Source organism: Heterodontus francisci, chromosome 4, assembly GCF_036365525.1.
Source record: "Heterodontus francisci isolate sHetFra1 chromosome 4, sHetFra1.hap1, whole genome shotgun sequence".
Classification (NCBI taxonomy): Eukaryota; Metazoa; Chordata; class Chondrichthyes; order Heterodontiformes; family Heterodontidae; genus Heterodontus; species Heterodontus francisci.
In genome coordinates this window covers 148,018,064-148,045,813 of record NC_090374.1, presented here as the reverse complement: position 1 = coordinate 148,045,813, position 27,750 = coordinate 148,018,064, and the positions used below count along the sequence as shown (strand labels likewise).

Genomic DNA, 27,750 nt, shown 5'->3' with positions numbered 1-27,750 from the left:
TACCATCAACCTTGAACAACACCAGCCATTAACATATTGTATATGTCCCCTTTATTTAAAAAACAAAAAAAACTTGAAGAATTATAAAGCGATCGTAACATAAAAATTCCATTGTCTTATCAGCTCATCAAACACAAGATGGCCCTGTTCGAGGACTTCAAGCAATTTCTTTGAACAAGCAGTACTTTTTGTAAAACAATCCGACAACTGGTGGCTCACGTTGACCCATTTTATTTTTGGAAATTTCGTTTCATTTCAACATTTCTTTTATATTCGTGAGATCAACCCTCAACCACTTTTCTGTGAAGCTTTTTGTCGAATGGACATTGTTGCAGAGAGAATGGTTATCTGTATAGCATTCTATAAGAAATTTTTTCTCCAATTGCTCCCTTTGAGTTTCTTTAAAATACTCAATAAATACATAGCCATACCTATCGCTTCTACCAGTGCAAGTGTCTCAGCAGCTAAGGTGCTTTTAAGTGTCCTCTATTTTCTTCGATTCTCAGGCTAATGGACAACATTTACTGTTCCTTCCTACCAAAAATATTATGAATCCTGCTGCGCTCGAATAACCATCGGGAAGATTAGCATGTGAGGCGTCACTAAAAATGATTCATTTTATTTCTTCTGGGTCACCCAATGCTGGAAACTTGAGTGTACATTTGTCTAAACTCAATTTCTTCAATGTCTTATTTGCTTTCAGCACTTCCCCAAAAGTAGCATGTTTCAGCATGGCGCTCAATTCTAATACACCATAGCAAGCATCCGGCCTAGTTTGTGTGCACAACCAGTTTAATTGCCTGATTAAGCTCCTTAACTGGGCTGCTTCTTCCTTGGTTGCAGAGTCTTTCTTTTGAGAGGATCTGGCCCAATTTATTGGGATCCTATTAACATTCTCTAGGTAAGACTGTTGGTTTAGGGTTACTCCCAACTTAGTCTGCCTAACAACCAACCCTATATATTTACAAGTCTGGAAGCCCGACTTCCAATTTTAAATTCCTTTATAACTTTATCAACCACAAATTTCTCACATGTCACAGATCCTCCCCACGGAAAATCGGCTACTTGCATCAAGAAAATGCCTGCTAGTTTTTCTTCATAGTACAAATAAAACATTGATGGAACTGCTTTTAGCTGAATACAACTAGCTTTTAGTAGGATGGACCGAACTGAAAAATACCACACCCTGGATGCATCGTTTAGCCCATAAACATACTTGTTTAGCTTCCATAAATTTTCCCTCCATTTCTTTTTTTCTCCAGCTTCTTTTGGTGGCTTTAAAAATACTTCCCTTTGAAATATCTCCCCTTGCAAAAATGCTGCTTTGTCAGTAGACTTACATTCCCATGAGTGTGTTGCTAAAAGGGCTGGGAAAATCTTCACTCTCTTTTCCTGCTGTTGGGGAGTCTACTCAACTTCTTGGTCGTCTAGTCGTTCTTCAGGTCCCCGAGCTACAAGTCTTGCCTTAGCTTTATATGTACCATCGGGAAGTACTTTCTCTGTACCTATCCATCTATGGGACAATGCTGGTTGCCCTCTATGGGGCACTTCCGTGTATATAACAGACTCTCAACAACTGTCAAGCTCTTTTTGTTTTGCATCCTTTACCAACTTACCATCTAACTTGTTAGCAGCCATTGGAGCTTCTCTATCGTAAGGGCTCGTACTTCTTGTGTTGCACCTCGCCTGCTCTCTGGCCCTTGCTCTCGTGAAACCACGACCCCTACTAAATTTCCTATACCTTTCTGGACTGCTACTACTTGACCTGTCCCTCCCATGGCCAGACTTCCTTTCACAAGTTCGGGACCTTTTTCCTGGACTATGATCATTGTTGGGCCCACTTTCTGAACTTAAGCTACATTTTCTGGCCATCCAAATTTTCACTTCCTTCTGCCAATCTGTAGGTCTGATATCCTGTCCCTTGTCTTGCACATTCAGCCAATGTTTGTATTTCCCTGTGGCCTTTCCTGCCCTTCCTATAATGGGGACTTTCCTCCATTCACTATCCCCTTCTGGCATATACGTCACTCTAGTTCCAACTTTCGGTAGTTGACCTTTGGGATAAATGGCCTTAACTCTATCTTCACTATCACTTTGTCCACTCTCAGTTAGCCCGTTACCTGCCGCAATCTGTTGCTCGTAAAGGTCTAACATATGTGTATGCAAAGTACATGATGCATCATCAGTACCTATCATTCGTTCAAATTTTGTCAGTGTATAATCAGTGCCAATAAGCCACGAGGGATATACTCAACAGTTTGGTTGCCATGTTGCAAAATTACCATTTTGCCATCAGTGCCCATGACTTTTCCTGGGCCCCTCCATTCTTTCTGCCCTTCTCTTTTGTGATACACCATGTCCCCAATATAATTTTTTTTTCTGATGACCTGATCTGATACCTCAAAGCTGTCCTCTTATTTTTTTCTGAAACCTCCGCCTCAATAAATGCTCTTCTCCCTGCATGCATGGCATTCAAATGCTCCACAAAAATGGAACTAATTGTTGTCCCATCAAGTCGGGGGATGATCCCACGTTACTGAAGATATTTTTGGGTCCCTGCCATAAACTAATTGATAGGGGCTGTAGCCCCCAACCATTTGAAGCATATTTTTCACATGTACTGCCTATGCTAGAACAGTTGTCAATTTATAATTTGGCTGGTCAGCTAAACATTTTCGGAGCATTTTGTCAATCACGACATGATTTCCCTCAAATCCCGTTACTAAAAGGACTTTCTGCTGCCATGTGCATTGCTACAATATTCATATTTTCACACATACTCCTGAAGTCATCATTGGAAAATTCTCCTCCATTGTCAATTAGAAATCTAGCTGGTGCTCCCAGTCATGTTCCGATCCATCTTTCCACTATCTTGTTCACTATTACTTTTTTGTCTTTACTAAAAATTACCATTGACAGATTGAATCTTGTTGCTATGTCTATAAAGTGTAGAAGAAATTCATTGTAAATTGCCCCTAGTGTAGGTAGGTGGTAGGAGAATTGAGGGAAGGTGGAGATGTGAGAGGGATTAATGTAGGATTCGTATAAATGGGTGGTTGATGGTCGGCACAGATTCGGTGGCCGAAAGGCCTGTTTCAGTGCTGTATCTCTCTATGACTCTATGACAAAAGATTAGTATGCAGGTATAGCATATTAATTAGGAAATCTAATAGAATGTTATCATTTATTGTGAGGGGAATGGAATACAAAAGTAGGGAGGTTATGCTTCAGTTATACAGAGCATTGGTGAGACCACATCTGGAGTACTGTGTACAGTATTGGTCCCCTTATTTAAGGAAGGATGTAAATGTGTTGGAAGCAGTTCAGAGAAGGTTTACCAGACTAATACCCGGAATGAGCAGGTTGACGTATGAGGAAAGATTGGACCGGCTAGGCTTGTATCCGCTGGAGTTTAGAAGAGTAAGAGGCGACTTGATTGAAACATATAAGATTGTGAGGGGTCTTGACAGGGTGGATGTGGAAAGGATGTTTCCCCTTGTGGGAGAATCTCCCTACACCTACCTCTCTGCCTCTCCACCTTACTTTCCTCCTTTAAGGCAATGGATTAGAATTCCGGAAGCAAATAAAGTAATAAAACCACAGAGCAGGCATTTGTTTTACTTTAGAACATTACCATTTCTACATTTCAAGTCAGAATCTAGATAACTCCATAATCTGATTAAAGAGAGGCTCTATATATGGAGCAGGTTTTCTATAGTAAACATGGAGAACAGCACACTGGAATTCTATACTCATTAGATCTGCTGAGCTTCTATCACTAGAATGCGGTCACTTCAATTTATCTATAATATGCTGTCTGAACACATTTGCTCAAATATAGTACATAGTTCTGAGCAGTGAATGTGCTAGACTTCATTTTCAAGTTTAAACAAGATTCTTTTGTAATAACTACACAACATTATCCAATCTTTGTAGTTCACAGGACTCTCCCTTTCATGTATTTCATTTGAGATTTATCAGTACTTCAAGCTTCCTGCAATGTGTGCACATGAACTGACAACCTAATATGGAACGGTGTATTCATACCCACATCAGAATCAGACATATAACTCAACCTGACAACAACTTATATTCATATTGTACCTTTAATGTAATAAAACATCCCATTGCACTTCACAGAAACATTATGAAACAAAGTATGACACCGAGCCACAAAAGATATTAGGTCAGATGACCAAAGTTAATAGAATGTTATCATTTATCGCAAGGGGAACTGAATACAAAAGTAGGGAGGTTATGCTTCAGCTATACAGGGCATTGGTGAGACCACATCTGGAGTACTGTGTACAGTACTGGTCTCCTTATTTAAAGAAGGATGTAAATGCATTGGAAGCAGTACAGAGAACGTTTACTAGAATAATACCGGGAATGGGCGGGCTGTCTTATGAGGGGAAAGATTGGACAGGCTAGGCTTGTATCCACTGGAATTTAGAAGAGTAAGAGGTGACTTGATTGAAACATATAAGATCCTGAGGGGTCTTGGCAGGGTGGATGTGGAAAGGATGTTTCCCCTTGGGGGAGAAACTAGAACTAGGGGTCACTACTTAAAAAGAAGGGATCACCCATTTAAAACAGAGATGAGGAGAAATATTTTCTTTGAGGGTCACGAACCTTTGAAATTCTCTTCCTCCAAAGGTGGTGGAAGCAGAGTGTTTGAATATTTTTAAGGCAGAGATAGATAGATTCTTGATAAGCAAGGGGTGGAAGGTGATCAGGGGAAGGTGGAAATGTGGAGTAATCAGTTCAGCCATGAACTTATTGAATGGCGGAGCTGGCTCGAAGGGCCGGTAGGCCTACTCCTGCTCCTATTTCAGTTGTGCATATGCTTTTGTTCCTGGATTGCACAGGGTGGACAGTGTACTTGACTTGTCATGATTCAGTCAAAGGTTTAGCAATCTGGAGTGTTACCTTACTGTTGAGAGGATTGGATTGCTATTTAGTGGTTGAAGGGGGCAGGGAAAATAATTCAAGTAAGTGTGTCAGCATTGGGTCCAACTCTCTCCTGGTAGTAATAAATAGTAAAAGCAGTGATTAAAGGGGTGATACTACCTTTAGTCTGCCCTTGTTTGGGCCGGCTGCTACTTTCCTGAGCATTGGCACAGGCCTAGTGCTTCTGATAACAGTGAGAATCGTAAATACTGGTGTGTTATTCAGCCCTTGGATGTTGTCAGTGAGAAAATATAATCCAGCGCGTTTCATAATATCGAAATAGAAATATTTGCAGGTTGCCTATAGAGTTGAAATCCTATGAATTTCTTGCTTGCAGTATACTAATATGCTTTAAAATTTGGATGACATGCAACAGAACAATACTAATGTCGAATATAATGCAAAAATCTTTGTCGCACACATTTATACAAAATAGTGAGTATTTTGCAGAACACCAGCCACATTTGTCAGCTGCTAATCTTGTGACATTCCATTTCAATAGACCATTTCAAACCCTGATTTTTGGTGGCAGCAACATTTTGCCCTGATGAGAGTTACTCAGCAGCAGGTAATGGTAACTGCTGTGGACGTGATTTCATTAGGGCAGTGCTTGGCAATGATGTGCATAGTATGACTTGAACATTAATTCATTCTATTTGCCATAGGGAAATTGTTTTTAATTTACAGATGACAGGAACTGTGTTAGTACCTGGACCACAGCTTTTCTTGATATAGTAGTGATGACTTAGACTTGGGTATACAGGGCACAATTTCACATGTGCAGATGGTGCAAATCTTGGAAGTATTGTGAACTGTGAGGAGGATAGAGATAGACCTCAAGAGGACATAGACAAGCTGGTTGAAGAGGTGGACACATGGCAGATGAGATTTATTCCTGAGAAATGTGAAGTGATGCATTTTAGCAGGAAGAACAAGGAGAGGCAATATAAATTGAAGGGTGCAATTATAAAGGGGGTGCAGAGACCTTGGGGTACAAGTGTACAAATTGTTGAAGGTAGCAGGGGAGGTTGAGAAAGTGGTTCAAGAGGCCTAAGGGATCCTGGGCTTTATAATTCAAAGCATAGAGTAAAAAAGCAAGGAGGTTTATGATGAACCTTTATCAAACATTGCTCAGCCTCAACTGGAATATTGCTTCCAATTCTGCCGCGGTACTTTAAAAGGATGTGAAGGGTTTAGAGCAGGTGCAGAAAATATTTACGAGAATGGTTCTGGAGATAAAGTACTTCAGTTGTGACAATAGATTGGAACTGCTGGAGTTGTTCTCCTTAGAGAAGGCTGAGAGGAGATTTGATAGAGGTGGTCAAAATCATGGTAGGTCTAGACAGAGTAGATAGAGAGAAACTGTTCCCTTTAGCAGAGGGGTCGAGAACCAGAGGACACCGATTTAAGGTGATTGGCAAAAGAACCAAAGGTGACATGAGAACCTTTTTTTTAATGCCGCGAGTGGTTAGGATCTGGAATGCACTGCCTGAGACTGTGGTGGAGGCAGATTCAATTATGGCTTTCAAAGGGCAATTGAATAAGCACCTGAAGATAAAAAAAAATTAGAGGGTTGCGGGGAAATGGGACTAGCTGAATTGATCTTGCAGAGAGATGGCACGGACACGACAGGCCAAATGATGACCTTCTGTGCTGTAACCATTCTGTGATTCTATAGGGAACTTGTCTACATGTTTGGTATGTTCTATGTGTTATATAAGTTGTGTATTGAGGTTTATTTGTTACTGAAAATACTATTTATAGATGGCCTGGTAACAGTTCTGTTATGAAGAATTATCTTCTGATCTGGGTTGAAATTGAGCTAGTGAAAGATTGCTTATCTGTGCTGGTTAATCATCATCTCAAAATGCTTTGAATTTTAAAGTCTGTAATTACAGTTTCTAAAAGAATCTAAATCCTGAGTTCTAAACTCCACTGTAATATGCATTTAGAAATAGGTGAGCCACCTGTGATTCCATAGGATCTGCTGTACAAGAAAAAAGTGTTATGTGAATGCACTGTCTAAGCTTGAAAAGCTTAGCCTGTCCACTTGATGAAAGAAAACACAATGTTCAGATCACCAGGATTCCATTTAAAAGCTTTCTCTTCATGGTGTTGTCTTTAGAAAGGTAGGACAGGGGATCCCAAAGCGTTGCCAGTATTTGTTGGAGGTCCCCAGACTGGAGATCCCACACAAAGTTTGAAAACCCCAACTATTAGAACACAAAGCAGATGTGAGAAGTGGTGGAGCGAAACAGGTAGAGAAAGAGTTTGTTTGCAGTATCTCTGCTATACTAATGTGAAGATTTGAAATGTAAACAAGTCATTTGCACATGGGCTCCCACACGTTCAAACACCCTCGGCACAGTGTTACAACCAGGTGAGAAAGAGGTCTAGGGTTCCCTTTCAGCCTTCACCTGGTCTTGCTGTAACAGCGTTTAAATTTAAACACACCGTGTTTTTAGTGCCTCCTTGTTCACCGCTTTCCAATTATAAGGCAAAGAAACCAGCACAAACGGGCTTTCTTAGGTTTAAAGAAGAAAAGTTGAAATGTGTTAAACTTAAACTCTAATTCGGTTAACGCCTTTGGATACACGACACACCCATGCTAGCATGCATGCGCGATACACACATGCAAATAGAGACAGAAAAGAGCAGAAGAAGTAACATGGAAAGGTTTGAGGCAATATCTGATGAGTTTTTGTTACGGGTCTTCAAGCTCACAGTAGAATCCTTGATTGTAGGTAGATCTGGCTTTTTGTTGGGGCCCAGTATTATTCTTAAACCATGTTCGCTGTAGCAGACTTTTCTCTCTTGGGGTTCATGTGTCTTCAGAGGCTTGTGAGAAAGAGATGGGAGCAGACAGGAGAGATCTTCTCAGTCCAGGAGCAAACCGCTTTTTGCCCAAACTGTTTGTACAAATTCAAAAACCTCAGGTTGCCCAGCAGGTTAGTCATGTGACTAGCTAGTTTGACCATGTCCGTTTGTGTATTCAGCCATCTTAGCAGTCAACCTGGAATGCGAGCTCCCCCACCTTCAATGTCTGGTGATCAAAAGTCCATTGTGGGTTGAATGTGTCAGGGAGTAGCTGCTTTGTCCTTCCAAACAGTGTCTGTTAATATGCAAATGTCTTTTCCAGCTATGGCTCATCTGTTTAACAAGTCCTTTCTTCACTCCAGTGACAGTTTAAAATTAATATGCCTCATTCTTGGCAGGTGGCCTAGCATGACAACAGGTACAGTGGCATAATTGGAATTTGTTAAAGAAACTGGAAAATGTACTTACTTCTTTTCAAAGCATTTTAAAATCCCGAGTCATCCTCCGTTCCCCAACCCCCTCTCCCTCTGTCCTGTGGTCAGGGGACATAATATATTATACTGTTTGAATACTGATAAGAACCTTAACCTTTTTTAATCAGATTTTTTTTAAATACCAAATTGGAGCTCCTCTCATGAGTTTATTGGTTCCTTTTCACATTAACTGAAATGGAAGCCATCTGTATACAGGTTTGAAATTCCGATTAGTTGAATACCCAAAGACACAAAAACCTGTATGATGTAATAGATAAAGCACACCTGCTCTGGGGCTTGTTTGAAATAATCATAAAATGATTATTGCTCCCTGATGTTTTTGTTAGAAGTTTTGGTTCAATTTTTATCAACAAATACTTCACATAGGAATTTTGAGTGATCACATTCTCCTTAGTAATTTGTTTTGATACCTTATTTCACCCATTTGGTATGGCACTTCTAAACAAGGCTCTTTATAAACAAGTCAGTGTAGCACGTGGTGGGATAATGGTTCTTTTCCCAACTGTTATTAGAGTTATTCAAATCTGATAAAAATTTGGCTTTGAATGAAGTTTAAATCAGGAAGGCTTGATTAAACTGGCAGTTTTCATTTACACTGAACCACCTTAATAGTAAATAGCAGCTTTGGTGAATGAATGATGTTGTTCCTTCAGCAGAGCTGTCTGAAGCATGTCAATTTATGAAGTACTAAGACAAATTAATTTGGGCAGATGTTATTCTATGTCACCTTATCTCTGCATGATTTCAAAAAAGAACTGATTATTTCAGAATTATCCCAAATCTGGACAATGCATCTTTGCTCTAATTGTGAATATTATAGTGAGTGAGCAATGCAAGAAAACTGAAGCAGACATTGAGGGGAAAGAGAGCTATAAGCCTAGGTTTAGAGTTACTTTTGAATAATAGGATAGTGTTTGTCTGGATTTTGACTCATTGTATGTGACTTCCCTGTTGCTGCAGTTTCAGGATCTGTGTCATTTTATAAAATGACTTATTTATTTCTCCTGTGCAGATTAAAAGAGAACTCTACATCCGGGAAATCTTGAGATAGAAGTAGAACATGCTGTAACTACATGCAGTTCTGTCAGCATCTGAAAGAGAAAAGACAGGTTAATATTTTGGGCAGAAAAGCATTATGAGTATTTTCCATTTTAATTTCCTTTCTGCTTTGTTTTGCTTTATCTCCTGCTCCATGTTTCCCCTTCTCCATCTCCTTGTCTCTTGCTCTGTCCTTTTTTTGTTATTCCTTTCTCGTTACACACTTCAAGCCCCTATCCCACACCCAACCCCATCATGTCTTCTCAGTTAAGAAGTTTGGTACAGTCTTGGCTCTTTCCCCTCGCTGTCTGCTTCGGTTTCCTTGCATTGCAAGATAGATATCTTGCCAGTTGAGTATTGAAAACATCAAGTTTCCAGTGTAGTCCTTCCTGACCTGAAGCCTTGCCCACCAGGAGCGCACATTGAAACAGCCTGCCTAGCTTTCAGTCCATTCATTTTAATAGATATAAAATCATGCAAGCTGCACACCAGGAGAGCTGACCCCTGCATCTGAATGCCTAATAACCTTCTCCTGTTTTGTGAAGCTCTGTGCCAGGAGTGATAACTCAAAACTTGCCCTAATGGGTGGTGACACTCTGCAATTAATCAGATGGCTTAAGAAATGACGAGGTGCTTTTAATGCAGATACATACAATTGATGAATGATTTAAATAAACAAAATTATGCTATTGATAATTTTAAACTTTTGGCTATGTATTAACATTGAGTAGAATATTAACCCAGGATTTAGTATAGAACTTACTTGTTTACAAAATGGGAAAAATATTACAATTGCATGAATGATTGTTCTGTTTAACTTAGTTTTATGTGGTCAAAATGGCCTTATTATTGTAATAAAAGTTAATATTTAAGTGTAAGAAGCTGTTACTCGTTACATGTCAGCTGTGGCTCAGTTGGTAGCACACTCACCTGAGTCAGAAGGTTCCGGGTTCATGTCCCACTCCAAGGTTTGAGCACAAAAATCAAGGCGAACGCTCCAGTGCAGGACTGAGGGAGTGCTACACTGTCAGAGGTGCTGTCTTTTGGATGAGACATTAAATCGAGGCCCCGTCTGCCCCTTGGGTGGATGTAAACGATCCCGTGGCACTATTTCGAAAAAGAGCAGGGGATTTATCCCCGATGTCCTGGCCAATATTTATCCCTCAATCAACATCACAAAAACAGATGATCTGGTCATTATCACATTGCTGTTTGTGGGAATTTGCTGTGTGCAAACTGGCTGACTCGTTTCCTGCATTACAACAGTGACAATGCTTCAAGAAGTACGTTATTGGCTGTAAAGTGCTCTGAGACGTCCGGTGGTTGTGAAAGGCGCTATATAAATACAAGTCTGTCTGTCTTTTATGTGCTGTTAATATATTACTAACTGCACCCTGAATGTTTCTGGTTCAACCTGGATGGTTTTGGGGGTCAGTCAAATAACCTGCTTTTGAGAGAGAATATATAAATGAGGCTCTTTGTCTCAGACTTTGGCAGAAATTTGGATTGAATCCCTCCAGCACAAGTTTTTTGGGGCTCAGGAAACCCAGCAACTAAAGTGAGACATGAGCTGCCGTATCCTGCAGTTAAGTGCTTTTCCAGTACTGCTGACGGGCCAGGTAGTGTAGGAGAGCTTCGCTCTGCCCCCTGCCTCCCCAAACAAACCTGCTGCAATTTTTGCCTTGGTGCGCTTGGTCTCCCTGTGATTACCCCCATGCCATTACATGCAGTCCCTCTCCCACCCTCCCCTCTGGCATTTTCTGAGCTTCCCCTCCCACTGACTGTGGTCTGCATACAGAATGCCAATAAAAAATGATCAAATAGAAGCAAACACTGTTACATGATTCTCTTTTGTGGTGTTTAATGGAGTTCTGAAAAGCATTTTGTGGTGTATCACTAAACCCAGTATAGTGGAAGATGGACTTGGGTAGAAAATTATCCCAGAAACCATGGATAGCTTAAGATGAGCATTAAGGGAAAAAAGAGGCTTTCAAATGGTTCAGTGGCAAATATCTGTTAATCTATTCAAGTTCCAGTTGAAAGTTAGAGATGGGCTGAGGAATAACTTCAAAGGTAAACTGATACAGTGGTGTTTAGAACATTTTAAATTAAAAGAAGTAATTTTTTTAAACCAACAAGATTTATGTTGCAACTGAGTAAGGTAGCACATAACGAGCTGAAAACAACTAGCCACAAATTGAATTTAAGTCATTGTGCACATTTGGTATAATTATTTAACCCCTTCCTAAATGCTGTGTAGCTAAAGATGGATGTATCAGAAAGGAAGAGCAACATGCCATACATTTCTAAAGACTTGCACAACAGTTTATTTTGTAATAAAAGCAACCCCGACATTGTGATCAAACCTGCAGACAAGGGTGGTGCTGTTGTTGTCTGGCGTACTGACCTCTACCTTGCAGAGGCAGAACGCCAACTCTCTGACACGTCTTCCTACCTCCCCCCTGGGACCATGATCCCACCACCGCACATCAAGCTACTGTCCACAGGACTGTCACTGGCCTCATCTCCTCAGGAGATCGTCCTTCTGCAGCTTCCAACCTCATAGTCCCGCAATCCTGGACAGCCCACTTCTACCTCCTTCCTAAAATCCACGAACAGGATTGTCCTGGCAACCTCCCACAGCAGTGCCTCTGATATGTCTTCTTTTTTCCTCAACCGAGGATTTCCCTGCCCCCCCCCCCCCCCCCCACTGTGGTTGACAGGGCCTTCAACTGTGTCCGGCCCAATTCCTGCACTTCTGCCCTCACGCCTTCGCCTCCCTCCCAGAACCACGACAGGGATCCCCTTGTCCTCACTTTCCACCCCACCAACCTCCACATCCAGAGGATCATCCTCTGCCATTTCCGTCACCTCCAGCGTGATGCCGCCACCAAACACATCTTCCTCTCCCCTCCCCTGTCAGCATTCCAAAGGGATCGTTCCTTCCATGACACCCTGGTCCACTCCTCCATTATCCTCCATTACCCCCAACACCCCGTCCCTCCTTTCCCATGGCACCTTCCTATGCAATCACAGGAGGTGTAATACCTGCCCTTTTACCTCCTCCCTCCTCACTATCCAAAGCCCCAAACACTTCTTTCAGTTGAAGCAATGATTTACTTGTACTTCTTTCAATTTAGTATACTGTATTTGCTGCTCACAATGCAATTTCCTCTACATTGGGGAGACCAAATGCAGATTGGGTGACCACTTTGCTGAACACCTCTGCTCAGTCCAAAAGCATGACCCCAAGCTTCCAGTTGCTTGCCATTTCAAACCCCCCCCCCCCCCCCGCTCTCATGCCAACATTTCTGTCTTTGACCTGCTGCAGTGTTCCAGCGAACATCAACGCAAGCTTGAGGAGCAGCACCTGATCTTTCAATTAGGCACTGTACAGCTTTGCGGACTGAACATTGAGTTCAATAACTTCAGAGCTTGACTGGCCTTTTAAAAAAAAAAAAATTAACCATGTGCCTGCTTTTCATGTAGTCAGAACTGCTAATTATTCCGCTATTAACTGTCTCTGGACTAATGCTTTGTCTTTCACCACAAGCACTAACACAGGCATTGTCCCAGGAAAGCTTTGGTATTTAATCTCTCCTGCCCTATCAAAGACCTTCCCCTTTGTTCTCTCCCCCCAGCCCCCTCCCCTTCACTTGCTTAAAAGCTAATTCTTTTCTAACCTTTGCCAGTTCTGATGAAAAGTCACAGATCTGAAACGTTAACTTTGCTTCTCTCGCCACAGATGCTGCCAGACTTGCTGAGTATTTCCAGCACTTTTTGTTTTTGTTTCAGTTTATTTTGTAAATTGAGATTTGTGAATAAAAGTTGTGTAACACAGTCAGACTTTTGGAGCTATTTCAAGGAGAGTTGATGATTGAAAGATCAGGGCTGTGAAGTATATTCAACTGGGAAGAAAAGTAAGGAACACTAGGGCATGCATGTGTTTAAACAATATCCTATGGTGATTGGGGTTGTTGCAGAGTTTAAAAAGCCTGTCAGGCAGTGCAACTTCATGTGTGTGACTTGGCTAAGTGCTGCTTTATTTGGCACCAACCTCGTGAAGAGAATAAAGCTGTGCACAAGGGCAAGCTATCAATTGCCATTTGCCAGTTGGAAATTGTCATCAACTACATACAGTTTGGCCTCCTTCAGCCCAATAAAGCACAAAAAAATGGGGAATACTCGAACAGTTTTGGTAAAACAAATGGAAACTGCCAACCAGTATTACGTTTGGTGTTAGGAAGACATCCTATTTGAGGTATGATCTACTCAGTAAACGATAACAAGAATGTTGAGTTAAATCATGTTCTGCTTGGCATACTTCATGCATCTGATATTCCTATCAGCAGATTCGAACCGGTAAAAGAATTAATTATGTTCCTTAATGACCTGCGATCATCATCTCAATTGTAGGTTTTCTTAACTTGACCTCCAGTTACCCTTCAATCTAACCAGGTGGGAAACAAAATAAGAAAAATTCTGTTGAGGTTTTGAAGTTAAATTTGGTAGGACCTCCATGTTTCCCACATTTTCTGGTTTCCCGGCTGCTAATGGTTTTCCCCACTCCTTTGTGTCTTCCCTTTTAATATCAGGGACAGTGTCTCCATATTCTGCACAAGGATTACATCATACCAATTCAATATCAGATCAGTATCATATTCTGAAGACTAATGAGGGAAATATATTGCATGTCTATATGGGAAAGAATATTAATGAGGTTTTTTTTTTCTGGTGATGACAGAGTGAAGAAAGCCCAAGTCCTAAGCGCCAGCGCCTCTCTCAATCGTTTTTTGAATACACAGCAGTATCTCCTGCTCCATCACCACCAATGCGACCATGGGAGATGACATCTAATAGGCGACCTCCCTCAGCTCGACCAAATCAACACCATTTCTCAGGGGAAAGATGCAATACACCTGCACGCAACAGAAGAAGGTAAATAGGTGCAAATCAGATGGTGGTTAAGGAGGCAATTTCATAGTGTATTTATACCTTATTGGCTCCTTGAGTGAAAATAATACTGTAATGCACTTTAGGGAATTAAATCACCAGTTTGGAACAACGTTTCAAACTGAAGTTAGTGTTGGAGGCCTGTGGTGCCATTTAAAAAAAAAATGGTATTACAACTTTTAATCCAAAGAATACCACCAATGAAAAGTTTTACTTCAATACATTTATTTTTTATTTTATTTTATTTAGAGATACAGCACTGAAACAGGCCCTTCGGCCCACCGAGTCTGTGCCGACCATCAACCACCCCTCTATACTAATCCTACATTAATCCCATATTCCTACCACATCCCCATCTTCCCTCAATTCCCCTATCTATACTAGGGGCAATTTATAATGGCCAATTTACCTATCAACCTGCAAGTCTTTGGCTGTGGGAGGAAACCGGAGCACCCGGCGAAAACCCACGCAGTCACAGGGAGAACTTGCAAACTCCGCGCAGGCAGTACCCAGAATTGAACCCGGGTCCCTGGAGCTGTGAGGCTGCAGTGCTAACCACTGCACCACTGTGTCATGAGTTCTGTTTGGTACTGTTTGTCTTCAGAGATGAGTAGAATGTCAGTTTTATAGATGCTGTGTGAAAGCAGAAGGAAAAAGATTTTCTGCATTGGAAGGGTTTTAAAGAAGTTTTCTAATGTTAACTGGGTTGTAAGGAGCCAGGGAAGGAAGTGAATGCTCTTCAGTGTGCACTGCCATAAGACAAAAATTTCATCTTCCAAATGTGCAGGGAAGGTGTTATTTAATCATAACGCTGTGAGCATTTTTAGTTGTAAGTTCCATCATGCGGTTTGCTTCATATAATAAACAATATTAGTATTTTTTCAAAAGCTAAACATTCTTCAGTGGGAAAAACATATGATGAAGCAGATGCTGTTTTGGTAAAAATATATACCTTGGTATAGCAACATGATAAAGCAGATTCCAATATACTTGGGTGATACAAGTTACTGTCTTTCCTAACTAGCAGTAAAAGGAGTAGAGTTTTTTTAAAAAGTGGCGAAACCACCACTTTTGCTTAGGTCAACATTTGCTAAAATTAGCAAAGGTAGGAATCTCAGTCCCGATGTCTTGCATATAAGCATGCATTAATCATGTATTAAAATGTTGCAAGACTAATTTTTCTGTAAATATTTGAGATTTAAGCACTGTATAAATATTCTGTGTAAAGTACTTTACCTAAAACCAGATGGAACTCCTGGCATTGACCTAGGCACTGGAAACGACAGCGGCAAACCCAGCCCTGTCGGCTCTGCAAAGTGCTCCTTATGAGCTTCTGGCGGCTTGTGCCAATATTGGAAGAGCTGTACTGCAGACTAGTTAAGCAACAGCCTGACATAATCATACTCACGGAATCATACCTTGCATCCAATATCCCAGACACTGCCATCACCATTCCTGGTTATGTCTTGTCCCACCGGCAAAACAGACTCACCAGAGGTGGCGGCACAATGGTATACAGGCAGCAAGGCGTTGCCCTGGGAGTCCTCAACATTGACTCCAGACACCATAAAGGCTCATGGCATCAGGTCAAACATGGGCAAGGAAATCTCCTGCTGATTGCCATCTAGCACCCTCCCTCAGCTGATGAATCAGTCCTTTTCCATGTTGAACAGCACTGAAGGTAGTAAGGGCACAGAATGTACTCTGGGTGGGGGACTTCAATGCCCATCACCAAGAGTGGCTTGGTAGCACCACTACTCACCAAGCTGGCCGAGTCCTGAAGGACATATCTGCCAGACTGGGCATGTGGCAGGTAGTGAGGGAGCCAAAAAGAGGGAAAAACCTACTAGACCTTGTCCTCCCCAATCTACCTATTGCCGATGCATCTGTCCATGACAGTATTGGTAGGAGTGACCGTTGCACAATCTTTGTGAAAACAAAGTCCCGTCTTCACATTGAGGATACCCTCCATCGTGTGGCATTAGCACTAATTGCCCAGGTATGTGCTAAATGAGATAGATTCAGAACAGATCTGGCAGCTCAAAACTGGGCATTCATGAGGTGCTGTGGGCCATCAGCAGCAGCATTACATATCCCTCACTCAACCATTACCATCAAGCCAAGGGATCAACCCTGGTTCAATAAAGTGTGCTGGAGAGCATGCCAGGAGCAGCACCAGGCATACCTAAAATTGAGGTGTCAGCCTGGTGAAGCGACAACAAAGGACTACTTGCATGCCAGACAGCAGAAGTAGCATGCAATAAGATAGGGCTAAGTGATTCTACAACCAATGGATCACATCAAAGCTCTGCAGTCCCTGCCACATCCAGTCATGAATGGTGGACAATTAAACAACTAACAGGAGGAGCAGGCTGCACAAATATCCCCATCCTCAATGATGGGGGAGCCCAGCACATCAATGCACAAGATAAGACTGAAGCATTTGCAACCGTTAGCCAGAAATGTCAAGTGGATGATCCATCTTGGCCTCCTTCTGAGGTCCCCAGCATCACAGGTGCCAGTCTTCAGCCAATTTGATTCACTCCAAGAAATGGCTGAAGGCACTGGATACTGCAAAGGCTATGGGTCCTGACAACATCCTGGCTGCAGTCCTGAAGATTTGTGCTGCAGAACTAGCCGCGCCCCTAGGCAGGCTGTTCCAGTGTAGCTACAACACTGGCATATACCCGACAATGTGGCAAATTGCCCAGGTATGTCAAGTCCACAAAAAGCAAGACCAATCCAATCTGGCCAATTACCGCCCCATCAGTCTACTCTTGATAATCAGCAAAGTGATGGAAGGTGCTGTCAACAGTGCTAACAAGCACCACCTAAATGCAACAACCTGCTCACTGATGCTCAGTTTGGGTTCTGCCCGGGCCACTCGGCTCCTGACCTCATTACAGTCTTGATCCAAACATGGACAAAAGAGCTGAATTCAAGAGGTGAGGTGAGGGTGATTGTCCTTGATATCAAGGCAGTATTTGACCGAGTGTGGCAAAAAGGAACCCTAGCCAAATTGAAGTCAATGGGAATCAAGGGGAAAACTCTCCACTGGTTGGAGTCATACCTAGCACCAAGGAGGATGGTTGTGATTGTTGGAGGCCAATCATCTCAATCCCAGCACATTACTGCAGGAGTTCCTCAGTGTTGTGCCTTGGGCACAACAAACTTCAGCTGCTTCATTAATAACCTTCCTTCCATCATAAGGTCAGAAGTGGGGATGTTGGCTGATTGTGCGATGTTCATTACCATTCGCGACTTCTCAGAAGCAGTCCATGTCCCCACACAAGTGCCGGGCAATGACTATCTCCAACAGGAGAGAATATAACCATCTCCTCATGACATTCAATGGCATTGCCATCATTGAATCCCCCACCATCAACATCCTGGAGGTTACATTGACCAGAGACTGAACTGGACCGGCCATATAAGCACGGTGGCTACAAGAGCAGGTCAGGGCTGGGAATTCTGCAGCAAGTAACTCCCCTCCTGACTCCCCAAAGCCTGTCCACCATCTACCAGGCGCAAGTAAGGAGTGTGATGGAATACTCTCCACTTGCCTGGATGGGTGCGGATCCAACAACCTTCAGGAAGCTCGACACCATCCAGGACAAAGCAGCCCGCTTGATTGGCACCCCTCCACCATCAACACACAGTGGCAGCAGTGTGTACCATCTACAAGATGCACTGCAGCAACTCACCACACCTCCTTCAACGGCACCTCCCAAACCTACGAGCTCTTCCACCTAGAAGGACAAGGGCAGCAGACACATCTGCAAGTTCCCCTCCAAGCCCCACACCATCCTGACTTGGAAATATATCGCCGTTCCTTCACTGCCTCCCTAACTGCCCTGTGGGTGTACCTACAAAATATGGGCTGCAGCAGTTCAAGAAGGCGGCTCACCACCACCTTCTCGAGGGCAATTAGGGATGGGCAACAAATGGTGGCCTTGCCAGCGATGCCCACGTCCCATGAAACGAATAAAAAAAAAAATTGTAATCTGTTTATTTACTATCATGTAACATATGATAAATCACTCGTTGAAATTTATATGTAGTTTATCTGGGCCAAGCAATCAAGCTGTTGATCAACAGCAGATATTGTTCAACTCCTCTGCACTGTTAATTTTTTATACTACTAGTGTTCTGATCTGCTTTTGCGCAGTCCTCCTGTTAGGCGTCAACGAGGGAGACGAGAAAGACTGACTAGACATAGTTCTATGAGCCAAGATGAAAACTACCACCATCACCCTTATGGACAACAACCAGCTGTAGAGGAGCCCAGAGCGTTTCACCCCCCGAATGTATCTCCACGCATGCTCCACCCTGCTGCACATCCTCCACAGCAGAATGCTATGGTGGTTGACATCCATGAGCAAGTAGGTGAATTGATTTGGATGCATTACTTGAACGTGTGATTTATTTCTTGGTTCTGGATGATAATGAGCTTTCACTTTGTATGAGCCTCTTAATAAGACACGTGCGCCACAAATAAATCCTTGTCTTTAATCATTCGTATTAAGCAGTCAAGTAGAGTATAACTGGAACTAATCTGTTGCTGAACAAATGTTTTTGAAAGGGATTGTCCTCTTGAGAACTGCTGTTATAGAATGGGAAATCATAAATTGGTCTTCAATTTCTCAAGTTTCTTCAGCATGAAAACTGCCTTGGCAGTTGTGACCATGGCAAGCATTGAAGCACACTATCCACTTGTACACTACTTCCCCTACATTCAAACCCAAAACATGATTTTTATTTTTAATGTAGCACTTACTCACCTTTCAACCCTTTTTGAGATACAGATCCTTGGTCACGGAGTCTTTTTGGTACCTTGCTGAAGTGACCTTTATTCACTTACAAGGCTTGACCATGTGTGTCAGCAGCATTCCAGGTGACCCCAATCCTATCCCCACGCATTCACTCTGTGAGTGATTGTTCCCAAGTGAAGAAGAGCGGGAAACCAACCCAATTTGTTACTCCCTAACCCAGCGACACTGAAGTCAATTGTACAGCTTCTACTGTACTCCAACTGAGATCAGCTTGCTCAGGACAGACTGAGGATTGAACCTAATCCATATGGCTCTGCTACTTACTGGATATTTCACAAAGTTACTACAGGAAGAGGGAGAGCACCTTTAAAATAACTTTTGATTTAGTCATAGTATAAATGTGAAATCCATTTTTCCTTGTTTCTTTTGAGGAAATAGAGTGCATTGATTAAAAAGAAGCAGTAAGTGTTTTCCATATGGATTTCACATAGCATTTAGTACAGTGCCATATAGGTGACCTATTGGTAAAATTTGAATGCATAATGTTAAAGGAAATGTGGCAGCACAGTTAAGCTGATTAAAAGACAGAAAACAGATACTAGTTAATGGATGTCTATCAATAGTGCCTGCAACACACCTCTGCAACTGGTGTAATTATCCCCTGCCCTTTTAATTCCGTTTCACCAGAGGACTATACTCTGTTAGCAACTACACAGGCAATTGACCAGTGTGTGAGTTTGTGAAGACATAATATATGCACAAAATTAAAACTTCCAAATTAGGGAAAATAGTTCATTTAGGGGGACTTTAAGCAACTTCAGGAGGACTGACAGGATAGCTGATTGGGCAAATAGATGTTCAATGAAACTTATTGCAGAGATATGTGAGTTGATGCATTTTGAAAGGAATAATAAGGAGTGATCCTATCTACTAAATGTAACTTGGAAAGGAATAGAAGCCCAGAGGCTTGGAGGTTCAGACACACATAGGTCTCACTCACTCTCACTCTCACTCACTCTGTCTCTCACACACGTGTATGTGTTCATTTATAAATAGCGACATAGAGTAAAAAAAAAGTCAAGGGGATGGCAAACTTTGGTTAAACAATAGTTAGAAGCTTGTGGCCTGTATTGGGCACCTTACTTTTGGAAACTATTTCCACTGGTCAGTGAGTTGAATACTGAAGGGCATAAATTTAACTTTACTCAAAAAATACAAAAAGGGAGAGATTAAGAGTATTTCTTTTTTATGTAGAGGCTTGTTAGGATATGGAATACCCAGTCAAAAACAGTTATGAAAGCAGAAGCTGTGTAATTTTTAACAGAAGTAGATGAAAATATTAAAAGGCGTTTATAAGTGGGACAGATTGCTAGCAGAAGGACAGTGAGCTGTATGGCCTCTTGTGATATAAGCTTCTGTTACTTTTTGAAAAGGCTTTCATCACCTAATCTGTGAATTAATGGCTCTCAAATTAATGTAGTCTTCCTCACAGCATGACAAAAATGGTGATACAATGTTATTTTTTGTGCACCCACTATTTACTCGAAGGTGTCTTTTAAAAGCATATGGTTAGGATATAATTAATCTAATCAATACAATCAAATAGCTGACAATCTAGAAATAATAGAATGCACGCGTTTACTAACTTTAAGGTTTTTTTAAGCATTTATTTTTTTTAAATGCATTTTGAGTATAAGAATCCCTTTATCTTCTCTCCAGGCCATGTAGCAAATGTGACCAACAGGATAGCGACTACCACCCACATTTCAGCCATTGCTACTTTGAATCAGCTGGCAGAGATATTCAAAATTAGCTCAACAATGTTTCTGCACTCTGATTCCCCTTTCCCTCTTGCCTCTCCTAGGGGAAATGCTCAGCACCACCTCCTGTGTTGTTGAAATCAGGAATTCAACAGTGTAGGGGACACGGTTTACATTTCCTAATATAATACTGCTTCATGTAAACTATACCCATTTGTTTGGGATAATTTAGTAAACTAGATACTCAATAGGGGTGCAACAGAGTCTTGGAATCTCCATTTCTTTCCTCTTCAGTTGTTCTGGTGAATTTTTGTTCTTGTCAAGACGGGGAATGTTGGCACTGGGAAATGAAGCATCTATAATGTACCCGCAGTCAACATGAAGTAACTCCATATCAGGAAAAGCACAGCGAGAGATCCTGGACTCTGCCATGACAATGTTCTTTAACTTCAACATCAAAAGACTACCTCTACTCTGTCAAATCTGTTCCCACAATGAACTGGCTTGAGCCTGTCTTAACTCTTGCTATGTAACCTCATAGCCAATAGTCAGGTGGAACTTCTCACCTCGGGCAAGCTATTGTATCTGTGGCAAATCCAATATCCCAGGGGATGGTTAGCTTGACGTCACAGGGATTTTCCAAACTAGATTATCCACCAACCCTGAGAAGTAAATCAGGCTTATCGCAAAGACTTTGAAACAGCCATGTAAAAGATCCTGATCCAACAACTTTTGTAAAATCATCCAGATAGCTGAAATGTAAAGCCTCAGTGAGTTGTATTTGAGGTGCTAAACGTCTTTCACTTGGCTTTGCAAATCTTCAAAGTGGAGGTTTTCAAAATATTAGGACTATTTCAGCTACAGTTCTCAAGAAGACTAAATTGACTCATGGTTTTGTGAGGAAGTGAAAACAAATGGGTTTATTTCCATATGGTTGAAAACAGGATGAAAGCCTCTTCCAGAGTCTGCTTGTCTTTGAAGTTAGTGATACAGACTGGGTGCTGAGCTGGATGGTAACAGTTATTAAAAAATAAAATGCATGGCATAATCCATAATCAGCTTTAAGCCTTTCTTGCAAAGAAGTCTGTTTGGGAAATTAAGTTTAGAAGTCCACAGTAAAGCTGTATTAAGGATTTTCATCATGGACTACTTCATCAGTTGTTCCTAATTATTACAAAGGAATCTGTAGTAGTTGCACTGTTGAGAGTTTTCAGTTTCCTTGTAAATTATAGCCAATGGGAAAACCTCTTGTCTTTTTTTGTTACATGTGCTTTGCACTGGGAATGTTCAGTACATGTGCTGGATCTGAAAGGCCATTAAACAATTTACCACAGGCTGTATAAATATAGATGCTTCGGTGACAATGGAAATTCTGTGAAGTCTGTTCCGGAGCTGCCAGTGGCAAATTTCTTTAGTTCTCCTATGTTATTTTTATGATGGATCACACAGGAAGAAAGAGTTGGAATAGTGGAAATGCTTGGATTGAGGATACTTCCACTGAGTCTGAAATGAAATCCATTCTGAGCACTCTGAAAATATTAGATCTGAGTGAGACAGCTATTGGGGCAATTTTAAACCACCATGCCAGACATGAAGGTGGCCTGCGAGGGGTTAAAATTGAGGGAGTGTACTTATCATCCCAGAGCTGCTCTCTCACTGCCCAGTGCCATTTTAACTTTGAGGACTTTCCAGGCAACTGAGGATCTTGCTTCATGCAAGTGGAAACCTCGTCAGTATTTAAATACCAGGTCCAATAACATAATTCTGAATTCTGTGCAATTTTAACTACCAATCACAGCCATGATGTCCGGTGCCAGACTTACCAGAAAATCCTATCAGGATTTAGCTCCTTAAGAGTACCAGGTAAGTTCAATCTTTTCATTTTTTTTTAAGGTTTTGTGTGCGCCAAGAGGCACAATAGTGTCTTCTGAATTTCCTCCCAGCCATTTACCTTGTGCCAGGGTCCGTTCCCTTATTTCCCTGGTAGGGGTCTCCTGCAGCTCAACATGCCATTTCAACCCACTGACCACTTTGTCATTCCATTGTATTTGGGAACAATTCAGCATTAGAACATGCAGATTAGGCCCTTGAGTTGAAATTGCCTGGGCCTCATGCCGGCGTCGTAATGGCGCTTCCCTCCCCAAGTCAAAAGCGGTGAGTAAAATTAGCACGTGTAACTGTCTCCAGTTCCTACTTTAGAATGCACAGCTCCCTCATCTTCCTCCTCAGCAGAGGAGATGAAATGTTTAACTGCCAATCTGAGAGAATATCAATCAGTATCATCGCACTAGCGATATTCATAGTAGCTGATATTTAGTTGACATGGGTACTAGAATTAGAGCAGAAGCTGAAGTAGACAACTACACAAAACCTGCCATATTCTGTGGGCAATTGTTCAGAAAGTGTGTGAGATAATTCATTGGTTCATGACTTGCTCCTGCTTTTGCAAAAAAAACTGTTGGTGGAGAGGTTTTTAAGATAAAAGTTCTTATTGTAATTCAGAATTGGTCTGCAAAAGAACTTTGTTCCTGAGCTGGAAGTGAAAGCATTATGGAAAGCAGCAATAACACCTTAAGGGCCAATTTCATAAGCTTGAGTTGCTAACAAGAGAGCCTCATCTAGTGGTACACATTGGGAAATCACTGCCTCCAGACTGCCTCCAATTTCATCCGTTAAGTCAAAAACAGCGATGCTTTAGAAACTCAGTTCCTGTGTCTGTTAGCACTGAAGCAGATGATGAGCAGGTTTATGACTCAAGCCGGAAGAGATGGTGTGATCTTTGTAGGACCCAGAGCTTACTGGTCATCTGAAATATTGCCCAGCTGGTGATTCCTGAAAACACAATCTGCCTAACAAAATACCTTTCCTGATCTAGGGTTGGAATTATTTGTTTTGGAAACACTGGAGCTCAAGTTCTGTGGATATTGGGACAGGTGAGCGTGGACAGTGTTGTCTGTAGAATGCCCTTCCAGTGAACCCAATAATCATATCTACCGGCTATGTTGTATGGAGCAGAGTTCACGCATTTGTAAGTGATACCCATTTGTGCAGTCTTCCTATAATGTATCTCAAGTATTGATCTAGGAGCAGAATCAATAACACTTGGCATGCATCTTGAAACCAGAAGCTGACGTGGATGGCAGACTGAAGATGAATCGACCAGAATCAGTCCAACCTTGACAGGCCAGTAGTGAAGTGTGAAAAATAACAGGTGTATAAGAGCCAATAGCTTTCAAAATTTGGCATGTTCACTCAACATATTGAACTTTTGGAAAACTATTGGACACTACTACAACCACTTCTACAGACCAAGACTCAAGTATTTTTCCAAGGTTTAAAAAACCCTAAAATGAAAAAAAACAAATTTCTTGTGTGTGTTGTCAATTGCTACTGGCAATGGTAGAAAAAGAACTAGGATGCAGTTGAGATTGAAGGCTGAACAGAGTAGGGAAATCATCTGCTCAAAATAGCAGTGCAGGGATGGACACTTTGGACAGTGTCCCTGGATGATTTCTCTGCCACCTCCCCCTGAAGTGAGTGATGGCAAATCCTAATTGTGGAGGTTGAATTAATGAGGAAGATTGTCATTATAGTCATAGTAATGTGCCATTAAATCCATCCTAGCCTGATTAATTTCCTAAACCCATTCCCCTAATTATTGTGCTTTAAAAGCAATTACCTATGTTTAATTGAACTTGTTATAAAATGATAAGTACAGTTATTGAAAAGATGAATAAAACTTTTATTTTAAAAAACCCTTTGTGTAATTGGGTGATCATGTGGCAGAATGAGTCAGGAAATTGTACTTTCAATTCAGTGACCTGCATTTAGACTTGAGTGCAAAATGATTGCACTTATTACCATTACGTTTGTTAGAAAGAGCCAATGTGTCTGGCAGTCTCTAACCTAGTATGTGTAAGCCCATAGAACAAACATGCCTGAGGTGTAACATGGACCTTTGGACCCTCTCCCAATTCTGCCCAGGACAGCTTACGAGCCTCTTTTGTTGCCAACTGCAAATAGCTGGTGAAGAGCCAGAAAATCATCATATCAGCGTGGTCCAGGCCACATGCATGTTTGGTGAACTGTATGGAATGTGATGCAAACATTTTTGACAGCCTTTGTTAGTAGGCCTGTATCAGCAGACCACTCCTATGCCATCATGCAAAGTAGTCTAAATCAGGAGTATTATACCGAAACTACACAAAAGGCAGGGTTATATTCATTCATTTTCTGGTACTCAATACCAGATCCAAGTCAGAAGTGTAAAACCCTGAATTGTATCATAACTGCATTGAAAAGTAAGAGAAGCTGAGCTTGAGACTATCCTCCATTTATTCTCTATTTCCCTCATAGCACATTACCTGCAAACAGTAGCTGCCTCTACATCCAGGCAGTTTTCCCAAGTACTCCTCCTCAGTGTTCACCATTTTAGGTTTTCAGCAGTCCCTGTTTCTGTGGCAGTGGTTTTGGGGATGTGGGGGTCTCTTATAACAGGCCAGAGCTCTATGAAACTTTAATGAGAATGATGAGATTCATTAGCTTCTCTCTCTCTGTATCTTTGTGATTTGCTTGCCTATAAGGCAAGCTTCCATAAGGCAACTCTGGTATTCTTGCATAAGTTTATGTATAAGCTGAATGTTGACAGGCTCTTTGACCATGGAGAGCACCACCATAAAAGCTAATTTTGTCTTCACTCTGAAGTCCAGCAATGACCATTGGATAGCAATCAGGCATTAGAACTTTTCCTAATTCAGAAGTTGAAATTTTTTTTGTTTTGTGACCAACATAGAATGCCTTACTGTGAAACAGTGGGAGAAACACAGTCCATAATATTTCCTATAAGGGAAGTGGATAAAGAATTTATTTTAATATGCAGTAAAGGCAGTGGAAGGTGGGACTAAGTGTATAATTCTTTAGAGATCCTGCACAGATGTGATTGGCCAAATGGGCTCCTTTTGTGCTATAAAATTCAGTATTATGGCTAAGTTTTTTGGACGCTTCTTCTTAGAATTGTATATTATATTGTGCCTATTATAAAATATTATTTCTACCTGTATTCATTGTATACTGAGTGAAGAAGGGAAATGTCAGTTGAAGACAGTTTCCTGGTACTTTCTGGTTCATTAAACTGTATCCTGAGTTTGATCTAGATTCTCCTCCTCACATTGCTTGTCTCCCACCAGACAGCTGGTCAAACTTTTCTGAGTAGCTTCTCCTCAATGACTGCCATGTTAATCAAAATTGAAGGATTTGATTGATTTTCTGCTGATTACTCATTTTTTCACTGGTACTTTTTGCTGCTTTTGATTTGTTCACATTTAGTTAACTGAATATTTGATTAGTAATTCAACAAAAAAATGGGTATTTGAGCCAATCTTGTTTTTTTTAAGCCTATGATGTGTATAATGTCTTGGCTCTGTAACTCCGTGCAGTGAGGCACCTCTGGAGTCCATACATTCATGTCTGCCTTGAAAAATATGCTAAACACACTTGTTAGCAGCAAGACCTTTAATTATGGATTTTATATATTTCAATGAGGTTCACCTTTTAAATACTGTCTTTTTGGCTAAAATAATGGAGGAAACTTTTTAAAGTTTCAGCCAAGAGTATTGTACTGGAAAAGGTTTTTTCAGCTTTTGAATAATTATGTTTTTGTGTTTTTGTGCAGATTCATCAGGGCACGGTTCCTGTCTCATATACTGTTACTACTGTAGCACCACATGGGATCCCACTTTGCACAGGACAGCACATCCCAGCATGTAACACACAACAAGTTCCAGGGTGTTCAGTCGTATTTAGTGGGCAGCATTATCCTGTGTGCAGTGTACCACCTCCGGTCAGTACTAAGATTGTCACTCCCACTGTTAACACAGGGATAGAATGAGATAAGTAGGTTGTGTACATTTTCATGGATACTCATATATTCTTAATCATTTGATTCATAACACACAAGTTATAATAATTTGAATGAAGGGCAATACTCAGAACTGCGACATATTGCAGAAAACTATTTGGTGCTCTTTGCCAATTATTCTATCGGTTAGAACTTCTCAAGTTGAGAACTTTATGACAGGCAAGATTTGCTGCCCACAGCTCCCCAATTTCCAGCAGTAGTAGGCAGTCAGGAACCAGAGATAATTCAAGGAATCGTTCTGGCTGGCTGGTGTCCCCTGTCACTTCCGGAGTCTCCCACCAGAAGTGGTGACAATACATTCACCCGTTCTTTTTTTTCATCATTCTAGGAATGTGAGCATTGCTGGCAGGCCACCATTTATTGCCTATCCCTAATTACTCTTGAGAAGCTGGTGGTGAGCTACCTTCTTTAACCTCTGCAGTCCGTGTGGCATAGGTACACCCACAGTGCTTTATTACGTAGCATTTTGATACAACTGAGCGGTTTGCTATGCCACTTCAGAGGGCAGTTAAGAGTCAACCACATTGCTGTGGATCTGGAGTCATATGTAGGCCAGACAGGGTAAGGACAGCAGGTTTTCTCAAGGTCATTAGTGAAGCAGATGGGTTTTTACAACAATCCAATTGTCTCATTACTAATGAGACTAGCATTTTATTTCAGATTTATTAATTAATTGAATTTAAATCCCCCAGCTGCTATGGTGGGATTTGAACTTCTGCCTCCGGAGGATTAGTCCAGGCCTCTGAATAACTAGTTCAATACTACTGCCCCTGTCCCCCATTTTGGCAGGGTTTAAGTTGAAAACTAATGACATAGAAGCAACATCTGATGCATTTCCTCTCAGAGACATCTTGTCAATACTGAGTGACTGGAGTGTTTTCCTGTTCCCTGAGTTCAGTATTTCCAAAGCAGTAGAACAGGCTTAAATTTAAAGGGGAGCAGAGCAATGAGTCGCATTGGGCAAGGCAGGGATTCTAAAAAGTTAAAATAGTTAACATTTTTTTCTTCCGGCACCAACCACACTGGAGGCTGTCTCTCTCTCCATCCCT

General features: G+C 41.4%; 1 protein-coding gene across 5 annotated transcripts in view; it reads left to right on the top strand.

Annotated features, from left to right (window-relative positions):
- The window catches only part of LOC137369292 (E3 ubiquitin-protein ligase RNF38), a 213,352-nt gene that overhangs the window by 143,774 nt on the left and 41,828 nt on the right, over positions 1 to 27,750 (top strand). For all 5 annotated transcript variants that reach the window (XM_068030301.1, XM_068030302.1, XM_068030304.1 and 2 more), the window contains 3 exons: positions 14,044 to 14,237; positions 18,421 to 18,634; positions 26,456 to 26,623. In XM_068030301.1, coding sequence (XP_067886402.1) covers positions 14,044 to 14,237; positions 18,421 to 18,634; positions 26,456 to 26,623 — 576 coding nt within the window. The remainder of the gene's footprint in view (positions 1 to 14,043; positions 14,238 to 18,420; positions 18,635 to 26,455; positions 26,624 to 27,750) is intronic.